Source organism: Pseudonaja textilis, chromosome 8 (genome assembly GCF_049901715.1).
Source record: "Pseudonaja textilis isolate UNSWEBS1 chromosome 8, rPseTex1.2, whole genome shotgun sequence".
NCBI lineage: Eukaryota > Metazoa > Chordata > Lepidosauria > Squamata > Elapidae > Pseudonaja > Pseudonaja textilis.
The window spans coordinates 32,073,243-32,088,894 of record NC_141997.1 but is presented as its reverse complement, the minus strand read 5'-3'; the positions used below and the strand labels follow the sequence as shown (position 1 = coordinate 32,088,894).

The following is a 15,652-nucleotide window of genomic DNA, read 5'->3' as shown; positions in this document are numbered from 1 at the left end:
TCCAGAAACAGGCCTGTTTCCGGCTTCTGGAAGGCCTCTGGAGCCTGGGGAGGCCATTTTCACCCTCTGAGAGGCCTGAGGGAAGCCTCTGGACTCTGGGGAAGGTGAAAAACGGCCCTCCCAGAAGTTTCAGTAGGCCACGTCCACCATGGCCACACCCACCCAGCAACTGGTCAGCGAACCGGTTGCTAGGATTTTTGAATCCCACCCCGATAGTTAGATACCAATCTAGAAGCTAAGAGACCATGAGTTGCCGTCCCAACATAGACACAAAGCCAGATGGGTGACCTTGGGCCCTAGGAAGGAGGAAAGAGCTGGCCACTTTTGAAAGTCTTGCCAAGTAGACTGCTGAGAGTAACCAAGGATGAGTCAAGGCTGCCTCAAAGGTACATACACACAAACACATACAAAGGCAGGAAAACTGAAGTTGTGGGGTTTTTTCCGCTGTATAGATAAACAGATATGACATCAGGACTACTTTTTTCAAACTTTTTTTCTTTCTTCCTATCACTCTGAACCTTTCCAGGTTATGTCTTTGAATGCCCTGTTTGTGGTTAGAATCATAGGGCTGAAAGAGACCTTGGAGGTCTTGCTCATGGTGTAAACTTGTAAGGTTTAGACATACAAAAATGCACACGGAGAGGTGATGAAGGACATAGTTGTCGTCCCCACCCTTTCACCCAATCAAATGAATGGATGCATACATGGTGGGATTCAATTTTTTTTACTACCGGTTCTGTGGACGTGGCCAGGTGGACATGTGACCGGATGGGCATGTGACTGGGTGGGCATGGCTATGTGATGGTTTTTTTCCTTTCGTAGCACCCCCTCTCGTGCCTCATTTTTTGCCTACTGGGCCTCAGGGAAGTCTCCTGGCAAAGTAAGTACAACAGCGGGGGAGGGGATCAGCTGTGCTACATGATTGAGATGAGCAAGAAAGCAAGAAATCCAATGATTTCCTGCTTCCTAGCCAATCTAAATTGTGCGGCACAGCTGATTGTCAAAAATATCAGTTTGGCTGAATCGGTAGCATTTTTTTTTTTTTACTACCGGTTCGACTGAACCGATAGAATACCACCACTGGATGCATGGAACCATGTATAACTACTCTCCCTTATGATATTGCATAGTTTCCCTAGAGCAGGGTTGCCAAACTGGCGGCCCACAGGCCGGGTGCATCATGTGCAGACCACGCCCACCTCAGCTCCGTGAAGGGGGAAAACGTCACGATACATCACACGACAGCAACCTGACGGTTTTGTGTGGTATATAAAATTAGTATGGGAAGCAAAATATTCAGAGAAATTTTCAGTCTTTTTTTTTTTAATGCCTATTTATGGCAGAAGGGCCTTGGAACAATCCAGTAGGATCAGACTTACGGAACCAAGTAGGAGCGATGAATTGGCAAAGATACGGTTAGTAATGCTGGCAATTATAATACGATAAACTGGTTTTGCATTCAGTGGGAAGTAGAGAAAAAAAAAGGAAAACATGCACTTAAAAGTCTTTTAAAGAGTTTAGCGTAATACGGAAGGCTGACTGCATATGTATATATTGTCCGTCATCACAGCATGCATAATTAAACTCCATTCACAGTACAGGTAGTCCTCGACTTACAGCCACAATTGAGGCCAACATTTCTGTTGCTAAGTGACACATTTGTTAAGTGAGTTTTGTCCCACTTTACGACCTTTCTTGCCACGGTGGTTAAAGTGAGTACTGCCTTAAGAAAGTTCAAAACATTCTCAAAGATCCATCTTATCCTAGGAACCCTTTTTTTGAACTATTACCATCTGGCAGATGGTACAGGATAATAAAAACAAGGACAAATAGGTTGAAAAACAGCTTCTATCCCAGGGCAGTAGCTCTTTTGAATTCTGCTGTATAATGCAGTGTTGGTGAGGTGTTGGGGGTTTTCGGTTCAATGTGTGGAGGGTGAAGGATGTGTGTTTGTGTTTATTTTCATGTCCATGGCCATGATGTACGCTGAAGATGGTGTTTGATTTCATTGTACGAGGTGCAATGACAATAAAGTAAAGTAAAGTAAAGTTGTCAAGTTAGTAACACGGTTGTTGAATGAATCTGGCTTCCCCACTGACGTGGCAAAAGGGGAAATCACATGACTCCAGGACAGTACAACAATCATAAATACGAATCAGTTGCTGAGCGTCTGAATTTTGATCCCATGACCACGGTGATGCTGCAATGGTTGTAAGCATGAAAACAATTGTCATAAATCACTGTTTTTCAGTGCCATTCCCATTTCAAACAGTTGCTACATGAACTGTTGTAAGCCAAGGACTACTTGTAGCTTGCTGATACTGATACATTATCCTCTTTGCTGCTCTCTGCTTCTTGCAACCTAACACTTTGTCTTGATTTTTCCCTCTTTTTTCCTTTTCTCTCCTGCTTCCTAGAGGACTATCTGGAAGACAATGCAACATGGTGTAAGCTCTGGTATTCTTATTCTTGATTTTCATACCCATTAACATATTGCTGATTTTGCTGACAAATGACATCTAATGTTATCCACGTAGCAATCTTTTTTTCCCCTCCTCCTTGCAAAATAATCTGATTTATAGAGTGCTTTTGCAAACTAATACTTAGGTTGAGCCCTTCTCATTCTTATTACGCTCTTTGTTTAGATATGCTGAGAGTTGGTCATATAATTATTTGAATTTGAATTGGCATCCTTCAGTCTCAGGAGATCATGGTGTCGTGCTGTGAAACTGGTAACTGCCACTTCAGGTGTTGTTTCAATGCTGTATGCAAAACTGGAGTGTCCTCTCCAGAGCACGAGGACTGGGTAATTTAATATGGAGGATAAACTGTTACCCAAGCAGCAGATCCTCCCTCTCCATATCACTGAAATAGTCTAATGGAACGGCAGAGCCAATACGATGAGTTCCAGCTGCGTCGCAGGAGTTACCAGAACATGATTGTACACAGTCACAAACTGTTTCCAGGACTCCGGCTCTGGATTTGGCCTCGAGGTTGACTCCTGAAGCCTTTTCCAATAATAGATATAGCCACAAGGCAGTGGAGGTTTGAAATCGGAGTTTCCCTTCTCCTAGAAGATGGTTCTACCGTTTTATCTGCTGTTGGGACATAAAGCCCTCTTCCACCTTCAAAACTGTTGACCATCTTCTCCTGTAACCCTGCAAAGGGGCCCTTAAGAGCTGCTACCACCGAGCCAGCTGGACCAAGGTTTTTTAAGGAGGTATTACTCCTCTGGCACTCCTCCTCACTTCAGGACACCCAGCTCAGCTCCATTTACAGTGGCCATTATCTTCCAACTAATTATTATGGTTATAATTATACAGACAGCCAGATGTTTAGATTGGATTGGGCTGGGCATTTTTATCCAACTATCAAGTCTCAATGGTCCAAGCTGCGGACCTAAACCAGCATTAAGACGCCATGCATTTTGGGGCTTACTGGATTTAATGAGCCAGATTCTGGCACACAATAAATTCCAAAAACAAAACAGGATGTAAAGTCAGTGCTGGGACCTTCTGCCTCCCAGCACATTTCAACTGGTCAAGCCATGCCCCTCCACTGCCACAGTCCTCGCTCATTCTCTCAGCTGTTCATCGGCCAAGCTGATTAAACACCATTCGGCTGATCTATGGCCCTGACAAACAGCTGCTCCTCAGCTCACTCCCTGCTGATCAGATGCTCATTGCTGCCACCTCAAATCCCGGCAGCCTGTTGGTCTTGTGGTGCCCCGCTTCCCCACCGAACAGCTGTTTCTCGGCTCACTCCTTGGAATAGATGCTCACTGCTGCAGCCTCTGGACTGCCACCATCCATCACCAGTGCAGGGGTTCCTTCCCCCCCCCCCCGATATGGCAAACCCCAGGTTTGGGGTTTGACAGGCAGCTCCCCTCTACCAAGGCCACATCCCAAACTCGGGATTTACCATCAAGTCCTTCCCAAGGATCTGGGATAGAGAGTTGTTGTTCTTTGAATGGCATCGTCTCAGCAAACCTTTTATGTTTATACACAACATGTGAAATTACAGGTGCCAGTTTTTTTTAACTAGTGTTGGCTTTCATGTGCATCAAGTTGTTCCCAAGAACCTGGGGGGGCATGATGTATCGGTGTGGTGTATGGATAGATTCCCATCTGTCGATTGCAAAAGGCCACACCACCTTTTGCAATTGACAGATGGTAATTTTTGCCCATGTGTGGATTTTCTACGTTTATATACTGTTCCTGCTGTTCTTAAGGTACAGTTATGAAAAAGTGGCAGTCTTGACCATGTCTAGACAATGAAAAAAAAACCCATCTTACCGAAAGTATCCACAATCTGAAATGTAGAAGCATAGGAAAATTAGATGTGTTTACAGCTATTGTATTGTGCTGCCCAAGTGCTCTTTACAAACTGGCCAAATCAAGGGATCGTTTGCAGGCACACCCACGGTGTAGCAGATTTACTGGTAGATGTAATACATGGGTGAAACATTCAGCATGGCAGCCGTCCATATAACTGATGGTGACTTGCTGGGATGAACTAAATGAACCTCAGAAGGCATATGGCAGGCAGGCAGGCAGGGATTTATAAGCAAACAAGGCCCTCCTCAAAATATGTAGTTCTGCTGTCTTGACCTTTTAAACAACAGAGACCATGATATAATCCTGGGATATTTCAGTTTCCCATGGTGCTAAATGTGAGCCCACAATCTAAGATTTTTTGATATGGCACCCAGTATGCCAATAACCCCTGGCACCCCCACAGCTGGTTTAACGACATAATCTTTCAACTTCAGCTTTTGGATTTTGATCATTAGTGGTCTTCTCTAATTTTTTGTCTTCTAATCTATTCTATTATCCCCTGGTATCTCCACACCACACTTTCTTTTGTTCAACCACAGTTAAATCTGGTGTGTTATGAGCCAAGACTTCATCTGTTTGAATTTGGGGAGTCCCACAATATTTAACGATTTACCGTTTGTATTATTACTATTATTTCCAAGCCATAATATTATAGTAGTTAAGCTGCTGGAGAAAGATCTTGATTCCAGTCCTGTCCCATTGGCTAAAGAATTTCCCTTGAGAACACTGGCTCTTTCTCAGTCTGATTTACCTCACACAGTTGGTTGATCAATCAGATGTCTTATTGATCAAACTCTAGAGGCAAGATGGAAGATAAACCTTTGCATTTTGGTAAAAGAACCAAGTAAGGTCATAAGAAGGTGCAGCTGGCAGCTTCTTTGATGGGTAAATTCTTTCAGGAACTTTTTGTTATTTATTTATTTTATTATATATTAAATTGAATGATTAATTTCCCACATTACCACCACAGCTGAGGCACAGAATATTAGTCGACTCCCCGAACACAACTTGAAGACACAGAATTAGACAAAAAGAAAAGAAGAAACATGAAACAGTGCTTGGATTATTTTTAAGGCTTTCTGGAAAATGTTTGACTGGTCTCTGTCAAAAACAGAATTATCTATTTCATCTCTTTTCTACTGTTCCTTTATTTTTGATTTTAGTTTGTTTTATCTGTTAGTATTTAAAATTTTTCAATAATATTTAAAAAAAAAGAAATAAGATCTTGGAGTTGGTTTGAGGAAATTTGCAAGAATACTTGACTCAAGGGACTCATGAACATAGAAAGAAAATTATTCTAGATCTAAATTTGTAATTATAACTTGAGGTTCTTCAACTCAAAACAAATTACCCTTGTTAAATTCTACCAGATCCTAGCTGAGGATCTTGGTTAAAAAAGGGCTGAATAGGATGAATATATGCTTTCTCCAACTGCAAAATAATTTCTAGAACGAAGTAGCTGTGGCGTATTTTTTAAATTGACCATTAGCACATCCAATATTTCCAAATTCTGGTACTTAATAATATGCCAAATAAGAAATGTACTGTGAGTGCTGCAAAGCTTATTGAAAACCAGGCTTTCAGTTTCCAAGTTTAAATTTTGAAAGTGGAGAAAGATTTGATGTGTAATTCATTCCTTAGCAGAAGTAACCTATTTCAACAAAAAATAAATAAATATGCTACAATTAGTTTCCCATAGAATGCCTGGCAAAAACAACAGCAAGGCAATTTATATGTTGGGCAGCACATTTTTAATTTCACTGATAATTTATAATAAAATATATATTTATATATCTATTAGTACAAAGTATTCCGGAAAAGACATGATCTGACCATTTAAAAGCACGGAAATACAGATATCACTTCACACCATTAGCACATGCATTTTAAAAAAGAAAAGTCAGAAACCAAACATAAAAAGTGTTTCTTTTTAAAAATAAAACCTCTAAAGAACCTCTAAAATGAAAGGGGAGAATCAAGGTTCACACTGAAGACTTTGTATGGTTAGTAGGTTTCTTCCCACTGCTTGGTAAATTCAGTTAGTTTGGCATTGCTTAGACAGATTCAAAAATCCCTTCGTTTAGCTAATACTTCTTGCATTTTTGTTAATTCTAGAATAGTTTTGTCTGTCAACTCCCCATTTGCTTTCGGTAGGAGAAAGTAAAATTAACGTAGAGGGACACAAAGCTATGAAGATTCCCTAGAGCGGCAAGATTGATAAACCACTTTACCCCTTGGCTTAACTCCCCTCTAGGAGATTCTATCTGACATATAGTTGTTGCATTTTGGAGAATGATGAAAACATATGTTTATGTGTTTTTGTGTGCTTCTTATATATGAAAAGCTATTTCCCATGACTGTCTCTCTACCACTTTTTCCTGGCTACTGTTTTCCCTGTGTTATCAAGGGTATTCAAATTGAATCTCTTCCTCCTGTAGCTTGATCCTTGCCCAGGAAAATATAACATGTCATCTGGCTAGATTTATACAGCCAGCTGACTTTCATTAGCAGAACAACAGAGGAACTGAGGGTTCTTAATTCTTAAGCCTGATTTAATTGGTGTCAGAATCCAGAATTTCTTTTCCAATTAATAGACTTAAATTTGATCTCTCTCTCTCTCTCTCTCTCTCTGTCTCTGTCTCTGTCTCTGTCTCTGTCTCTCTGTCTCTGTCTCTCTCTTTCTCTCATTCTCATTGTGGAGCTTTTAATTAATTAATTAATTTATACAACTCTTGGGAATTCTTGGAGAAATGGCTGTACATTTTATAGCGAGAATTCCTTTAAAGGTAGTCTCTCTTTGAAGAGCTGTCCTGATCAAACGGCATTAAAAATAAAAGGGCGAAAGGCCATTTAAAGTGGTCCATCCATGTAGAATCTTTTTACTTACTGTACATTCCAGTATAGCAATTATTTCTAAGTTGGTATCTGCAAATCCAAACCAAGGCTGCAAACACAATTCTTTGGCTACTTTCATGACACTTCTTCTTGAAAGCCAGTTTCAGCCTTTTTTTTTTTAATTTAAGAAATGCAGTCCTGTGAAGAGATAGAACAGAAAAGGCATTGTTGTGGATTTTGCTCTTGACAGGCAGAATTGTAATAGGAAGGCAGTTTATGGTAAATGAAAAGATGGCTCCCAAGCTAAACGTACAGTATATCCTCAAATATTCTTCGAGTTTGCTTGTAATGGACATCAGTATTGTCTGTGGAGATATACATTATTTATGGGCATGTGCCATAATTAGATAAATATTTTAATGAGGAAGGAAGGAAGGAAGGAAGGAAGGAAGGAAGGAAGGAAGGAAGGAAGGAAGGAAGGAAGGAAGGAAGGAAGGAAGGAAGGAAGGAAGGAAGGAAGGAAGGATTGGAAGCAGAGTTGGAAAGGACCTTGGACCTTCTGGTCCAACCTCCTGTTCAAGTAGGAGATCCTATACCATTCTGGACAATCTCTCCTTAAAAACCTCCAGTGATGAAGCTGGAAACTTCTGAAGGCAATTCATTCCACCAGTTAATTGTTCTCACCATCAGGAAATTTCTCCTTAGTTCTAGGAGTTCGTAATTCTCCCTGTAGCCAGTGGTGGGATTCAAATTATTTTACTACCGGTTCTGTGGGCGTGGCTTGGTGGGCGTGGCAGGGGAAGGATACTGTAAAATCTCCAGTCAGAGGTGGTATTTGCCGGTTCTCTGAACTACTCAAAATTTCCACTACCGGTTCTCCAGAACTGGTCAGAACCTGCTGAATATCACATCTGCCTGTAGCTAATGTTGAAATGCGTCTTAAATATAAAGAAGGGTGCTCTTTAGATATACGGTAGTTTGTAATCCACATATATATTTTTAAAAAAAGATAGATGAATGAAAACTGGGGGGGATCTCAGCTGAAAAGAAAAGAAATAATATCTCTTGCAGAAACCCCACCACACATTCGCACCTATTTCATTTTGCAATTATATATTTGAAAATATGCACAGTTAATGGCAAAAAGAACTATACAATTGATATTGAAAAATTAAAAAGAGTTCAGTTGATATAGAGACAAGAAAGAGATAATAAATGCAGAGTTGCTGTGATTTGTCTCCCATCTCTTCAGCATAACAAAGCAAAGGGCTCCTCTCTTTCCAATACACAGCCACGCGAGTCAGCTGAACTCAGTAAACTTTGCATCCATGTATTTATTTGATTTGTCAATCGCTTACAAGATACAGGTATAAGAATAAATATAGGTTTGAATACATGAGATAGATACTTATAAGAAAAAAATTTAAAAATCCAATAAGACAGGGACGGTAGGCACGATTGGTGCGCTTATGCACGCCCCCTACAGGCCTCTTAGGAAAGGGGTGAGGTCAATAGTAGACAGTCTAAGGTTAAAGTTTTTATGTTAAAGTTTTAATGTAAAACTTTGTTCTCCACAAAGTCTTCTCTTCTCTCCAAGTCCAGTCTTTTCTCTCTTCACTCATTTTCCTGTGGGTAAAACGTTGTGCTTGTTTAGAGTTGTGGGGGTGGGATGGTTTAGGCTTTTGAAGAGAGTATTTCTGGTAATCAGTGAGGAGAGAGGTTGTTATAACTCTGCTCCACATACTTGCTGGAAGCAGAGAAGAAAAGCAGGGAGGGAGGGAGGGAGGGAGGGAGGGAGGAAGGAAGGAAGGAAGGAAGGAAGGAAGGAAGGAAGGAAGGAAGGAAGGAAGGAAGGAAGGAAGGAAAGATTGATTATGAAGTTGGTATAGAATTTATAGACCTGTTATTCCATCTGCTTGTGTAACTATGAGTGTAGTTTCCAGTTCCCTGCTGGATTCGTAAAGCTGAAATTAGCAGACGTATCACTTTTCACTTGGATTAAATTAGAAGTCCTATATACATCTTGAAATAGAAGGTCACAAACCAAATCAGAAATGTGAAACCAAGTGTGCTTCAAAAAGATTTCCTACATGTCTCCTGAATTCAGATGATTTTTTTCCCGGCATATATTTTTAAGTGTTTAAAACACAGGTGGCAAGGTCAAATCTTGTGGTACATGGATGAAATGAAGCTGTCCAGCTCTGCTCAGCACTATTTCTAGAAAGCATGTAAGAAAGCAGAAAGGCCAGATAGGAAATGATATCCACACATCAGGAGGTTCCCATGTTGAAGAAGACTCCTCTCCAACTGATTACAACAGAGGTCTCCAAATATGGCAACTTTAAGACTTATGGACTTCAAACTCCCAGAATTATCTAGCCAGCATAGCCGGCAGGAGAATTCTGGAGTTGAAGTCTACAAGTCTTAAAGTTGCTACCTTTGGGAACCCCTGGATTAAAACGTCAAGGAAGGTGCCTTCTGGAAAATTCTTTGTAGCTGCTTTCCTGCTAGAGCAACAGGAAAATGTTGGGAGCATTATGTGCCCTTCCCTATTCCAAAGAGGCCTTACTGCAATAGCCAAGTCATAAAAGAACAAGATGCTTCCCAAGCTTCACCAGCAAAGCACCCAGGTAGGCTGACTGGTTCTACCACATAAAAATACAAGCAGCCTGGCTCACACCAAGAATGTACTGCCTGCTGTTATGGGGAGTGACTACACCAGGGGTGTCAAACTCAAGGCCCGGGGCCGGATTTCAAGTCAGCTGTATGCACCCATAGTTGTCATGTCTTATAGCCCAAACTTTATAGCTTCATAGTGAAAGTCCATAAAGATTCTCAAGTCATCCAGGTCATGGTTGTCCCAAAGGTGCTTAAGAGATTTAACAGATAATCAGGGTTGGAAGCGACCTTGTAGATCATCTAGTCCAACCCACCCACCCCCGCCCAAGCGGGAGACCCTACACCATTTCTGACTAATGGCAGTCCAATCTCTTCTTGAAAGTCTCAAGTCATGGCGCTCCCACAACTTCCGAGGGCAAGCTGTTCCATGGGTTGATTGTTCTTACTGTCAGAAAGTTTCTCCTTATTTCCAGGTTAAATCCTTGTTCAGTTTCCATCCATTATTCCTTGTCTGGCCTTCGGGTGCTTTAGAAAATAGCTTGACCCCTTTTTCAGCAGGCAACCGGACTTTCTTGTTTTTTCTTTGAAGTCGTTTCACTTCTCATCCAAGAAGCTTCTTCAGCGCTGAGAGGATAGTGGGGAATGGAAGAGTTTATATTCGTTGCAGACAGCTGGTCATTTGCATTCTTTTTAGAGGGTCATTGAAACACTTGGGGGTTTATTTGTGTCCTCAGAGTCACCTGAGTAGTGTTTCTGGTTCCTGCAGTCTGCAATTTCCCCCACCCCCTCTGGAAATCCATTCATACTCCCCAACCAATTCAAAGGGTGTTCATCCCAAATTGTATAGCTAAAAGCTTGTAGAGATTCTCAGTCATCCAGGTCATGGTTGTCCCAAAGGGGCTTTTTCAGGAGGCAGCTGGACTTAGTTTCTTTTTTTCTTTGAAGACTTTCCATATCTCATGAGAAGTGAAACATCTTCAAAGAAAAAACAAGAAAGTTCAGTTGCCTCCTGAAAAAGCACCTTGGAACTTGATAGTGAAATACATTTCCAAAACTTCGGTATGTTATATCTTCTACATTCCCACAATTCATTTATTTATTATTTATTTGATTTGTCAATCGCTTACAAGATAATAGGCATAAGTATAAACATGAGTAAGAATACAGGAAATAGGTACGAATAAATTTGGACAATAGGACAAGGGCGGTAGGCACGATTGTGCATTTATGCACACCCCTTACAGACCTCTTAGGAATGGGGTGAGGTCAATAGTGGATAGTTTGAGGTTGAAGGAGTGAGGGATTAGAGGATGTAACAACAGAGTCAGGTAATGCATTCCAGGCATTGACCACTCTGTTGCTGAAGTCGTACTTTCTGCAATTAAGTTTGGAGCGGTTTACATTGAGTTTGTATCTGTTGTGTGCTCTTGTATTGTTGAAGTTGAAGCTGAATGTTTCATTTATGAAAAATTCCCATAATCAAAGAGGGAAGATACCCAGTAAAACCATGAGATAGATGTAGTCTGGCAAGATGTTGACATCTGATAATTGCATGCCAGTGATATCTTACCTGCTCCAGGAAAGACGTTGGGAGATGGAACTGCCAAGGTGGTCAGATAAGAAATGGCATAACCCACAGCTTGGTTGAATATTGGTTGAGCAAGGGGCTCAGGAGGAATGCTTCCTGGTTTCATGAAATATAAAGGAGATCTTGGGAGAGAGAAATACTTTCATGCTTGCAAGATTCTATCAATGTAGCTTTACAGTAAAGTAGAATTAGGTTGTAATTCCTGTCTGGTTTCCCCACAACGCCAACCACAATTTTCTCAAGTGTCTGTGGACTGATCCATATGATCAGTGTGTTGCAGGGTGAGTACCAACCACTGACCATTTCTCCAGGGCTCAAAGGCACAAGCTTCTGATCTATCCACAGCCAGGTCATGGGGAGGCAACTTCACCCATGCTTTTCTGCAATATTTCAAGAGCATAGTTTTTGTCTTGTACCTGTTCAAGCGTGCTGTATTTCATTTCATTGCAGGCAAAAGCTTCCACTCCATTCAGCAACTATGAACCATTTCCTACGGAAAAACAAATCCCTCTAGTCACTGATAACTGACCAGCCACAGCAATGTGGGGTTGTTGTTGTTTTTTTCCAATTTCCACCAAATGTTGGAGAAAAGACCTTACTTTTAAAAGAAATAATTTGTAAAAAAAAAAACAATTCTAAAAAAAAAAGGTTAGCAGTTTTTAGGCTATAAATTGCATCTTACCTATGGCCATTTTGTGGCACAGAAATGCCTAGGCCTCGGGAGTATATTGGCATATATAAAATGAGCAGAAGGACAAGCAGATAAAAGATAATGAGGACAACATATGTACCGCTGTCATTTAAACGTCATTCTGCTTTCAACCATATATTTGCAGCAATGAGACATGTTGATGTTTCATATTGTAAGCGCTGCTCCTTTTATGACTTGCATGTCATGTTTGCTTAGTCAAACCAATTTTTCTGTTCCACTCAGTTTTGTAGTGTCAGCCTCCTCTGAGAAAAATCAAATTTCCCTGCCTCTCCTTCATACATCATCATTTAGAGTTGCCAACAATCCTTGTTCAGGAACCTGCACTTGTTGGGGGCTACAATGTTCCTTTATTTCCGTGATGAGTGTGAAAGTGTGAAGGAGAAATGAGTACGGTTATTTTTTTTTTCTTCCTCCTCCTCCTCTTTGTGGGACAGGAGGAGAAATAAGCAAAGGAAGAACTGATCTACATAATCTTATTTTGAAGAATAAAAGCTTTGTTGAGAGAAGTAAATTCTTATATCAAGATGATCTGAGGACTGTGATGAAGATTATCTTATATTAATGAAGTATAGCTGTTGAAAAGAAGCATTTTGAGTGTTTATAAATAGAATGGTTACCAGCCAACTTGGGACACAATAGTATCATCCCATTGGTTAAATATAAATCCTTCCTATTCTCTAAACAGAGCTTTTTTCTTCTTCTTGCTAACTTTCCTGTTAAATTGCCTCTTCTCCTTGTCTTGTCTCTGTCTAGTTTTACCCTCTTTTCTTTTCCGTTCTTTGTAGCTAGTCTCAATTTAGGGGTTCTGTTTTGCTTTTCCATAGTTGCTGCAGGAAAAATAAAAGGTCTCTGTTTATTTGACCATTAATATATATACAGAGAGAGGCTGGAATCATTTTATAAAGGGACTGCCTTCTTTTGCTGGCAAATATTTTTAATCATTTATTATAAATCTTTTTGTCCTGGTTTAGTGCTCTTTTGGAGAGTGGTTTCTGGTAGAACAGTACAGAAACTTTATTTCATTCATTGACCAATAAAAATACATTCTATAAAAAAAACTGAGCAAAGTTATCCCCTAACACAGAATGTATTTTTATTGGTCGTTAACAGAAATGAACTTTCAGTTGTGTTTTGATCTGATGCTGTTTAGAAGTCATGTGTCTTCATTGTTGCTGGTTTATTGTATACCTGAACAGCCAATGGGTTAATGGAAGATTACATTGCATAGAAGGGTAGAGAATGGGGGACTCTCATCCCTCTTCCTCATAGACTGTCTCCATGATTGAAACTATTTTTTTTCCTCCCAAAAGCCTGTATTATACTCAGATAGGAGACTGCTAATATGCTGGGAATATACTGAAACAAATTAGAAACTGAGGTAAATATTTTGAAATAATAGAAAATACTTGTCAGAGTTCCGACAAATGCACTAATTAATTCATGAGCCTCGAGCTAAGTTGCAAAAGAAATCCGTTTATTTATTAGGAGCAACATGTAGGCACTTTTCCCAAGTGCAGTCAGCTCTGCCCTATATAATTTACTGCTCACCTATGACCCTGTTTCCCCCTCCTTCCAGGTTGTGTCATAAATCCCATTCTCCAATGAAACACTTTCGTGGGCTATGTAAAACACGCCTCTCTGACTGGACTTGGTAACTTGAGACACAATCTGGAGAAAGATATGTGTGGAAGGTGCTTCTGGTCATAGCAATGAACTGCTCCATCAGATCTCCCCTCCAGCTCCTTCTTATGGCAACTCAAGAGCAAGCCAGGAATGTTTTACAAGTTGACAATATGTGTAGCTTGGGTTTTAGATTTTGGCAATGGTTTGCTCTTCAAGCTTGTTTCAATTTAGTTTCTGAATGAACATCAGCAGGATTCCCTTGTTCTATTCTCCTTGGCTTATAAATGTCTTCTGTGATTGGTTGTTTGTTTGGAGCTATATTTAAATTCTGAGCAGCTGATTGGTTCCCCTGTTGATTGGTCATTCAAATAGTCTGGTTTCTTATATATTCATATGTTGAATATCAATATTTCCCTTACATGCCAACTTCTTTTTTTTTTGAAAATTTTATTTGGGTTTTCACAAAAACAAAATACAAATAAAACATCTTTTTTTTGAAAATAGCATGGTCCCAGGTTATCACTTCTTCACACAGACACAAAACTCAATTTCATGCTCATTTTTATATTCTATTCCATATCTTATTACCATTTTATATTTTCTACATAGTTTTCCCCTCTTTTAATTTTCTCAACTTTAGTTTAATTATCTCATCTCAATTCAAATTATTATATTTATACTTTTGTCTGTCCTGTTTCAATTTCATATTATCTTTTCTTATTAAACAAATTTTTCCCTGTAGTTACCAATTGGAGTATGATACCTTTATATCTTTTAATTGTATCTATTCAAACTCTTATTTAAGCTTCAATGTATACCTTTAAGATTATAGCATTCAATATAATACATAACTTCCAATCGAATTCTGCTTGGTACATTCTTAAAATACACACTATATACTTAAAAAGAAAAAATTATATATATATGTAAATAAAACACACATTCCATTCCAATTCAATTCTATCATTAATATTCATTAAAATCTTAATATCTTTAACATTTCTTTTCAATTAAATATCATACTTCCTTGGGAACACTTATAAACTTTCCATAATTAATTCTTTTTTTTCCATATTTCTCACTTATATTTTTATAAATCATTACTAATAATTAAAATGTTCCCATTTAATTCTCTCAATCGCTTTAATTCATTTATTTATTAACAAACATTCCACTACATTACAGTAAATATTTTATCATCATTTTAATCATATTTTCTAAAATTATTTCTGTTTGTAATATAACAATGCTATCTTATGTACCTTTGCAGAATCCCTTTTGCAATTAAATTTTCACCCATTATCTCTAAACAAACTTATGGTTACAATCCTTATATCTTTTCCCTGTTTCTCCATTTCTTGTTTCTGTCTTTTACAAATTCTTTTCCTTGCCTTCTTCCCCCTCTTCTTCTCCCTCCCCTTTTTACCCCCTCATCTCTCTACTTCAAACTCTCTCATCTGTAATCCCCACTTCTGTTGCTTTCTAATATTATACTTATCTTTCAAATTGTTCTTCTTTTTGGTTGTTTTTTCTAGTCTTAAACCTTTCACTCTGTTTCCCCCCTTTTCTTTTTCTCCCCCACTTAAAATTATTTGATCATTAAAGATGGCTTCTTCTTTGTCCCAATCTTCTTGTTCTGCAAACGTTTCTTGTTGTTTCTCATAGTTCCAGATCTCCATTTCTAAGGATTGAAATATAAAGCCCAAAGAACCTCTCCCTTCTTGTGCATCTTCTTTCCATTTTTTAAGTTCCATTTTCAGTTCTTCTAAGAGTGATACCATTTTAAAGACTTTTAAACAACCATCTGGTTAATTTTAGTCATCTAGATGCAAAAAACGAAAATCACCAAGTAATCCAAATAACCCAAGGCTGTTTCTTCTTGCTTCTTTTTTCCACTTTCTCTTCCTGGGGTTCTATTATTTTGTTACCAAGTTTCAG

The 15,652-nt window shown here is 39.2% G+C and overlaps 1 protein-coding gene across 2 annotated transcripts in view; it reads left to right on the top strand.

The window, feature by feature from the left end:
- GPC6 (glypican 6) overlaps positions 1-15,652 on the top strand; it is a 900,996-nt gene that overhangs the window by 846,825 nt on the left and 38,519 nt on the right. Inside the window, exon 7 of one of the 2 annotated variants that reach the window (XM_026708353.2) lies at positions 2,418-2,447. The exons of the other annotated variant lie outside the window; for it this stretch is intronic. Coding sequence (XP_026564138.1) covers positions 2,418-2,447 — 30 coding nt within the window. The remainder of the gene's footprint in view (positions 1-2,417; positions 2,448-15,652) is intronic. 2 annotated transcript variants of the gene reach the window in all.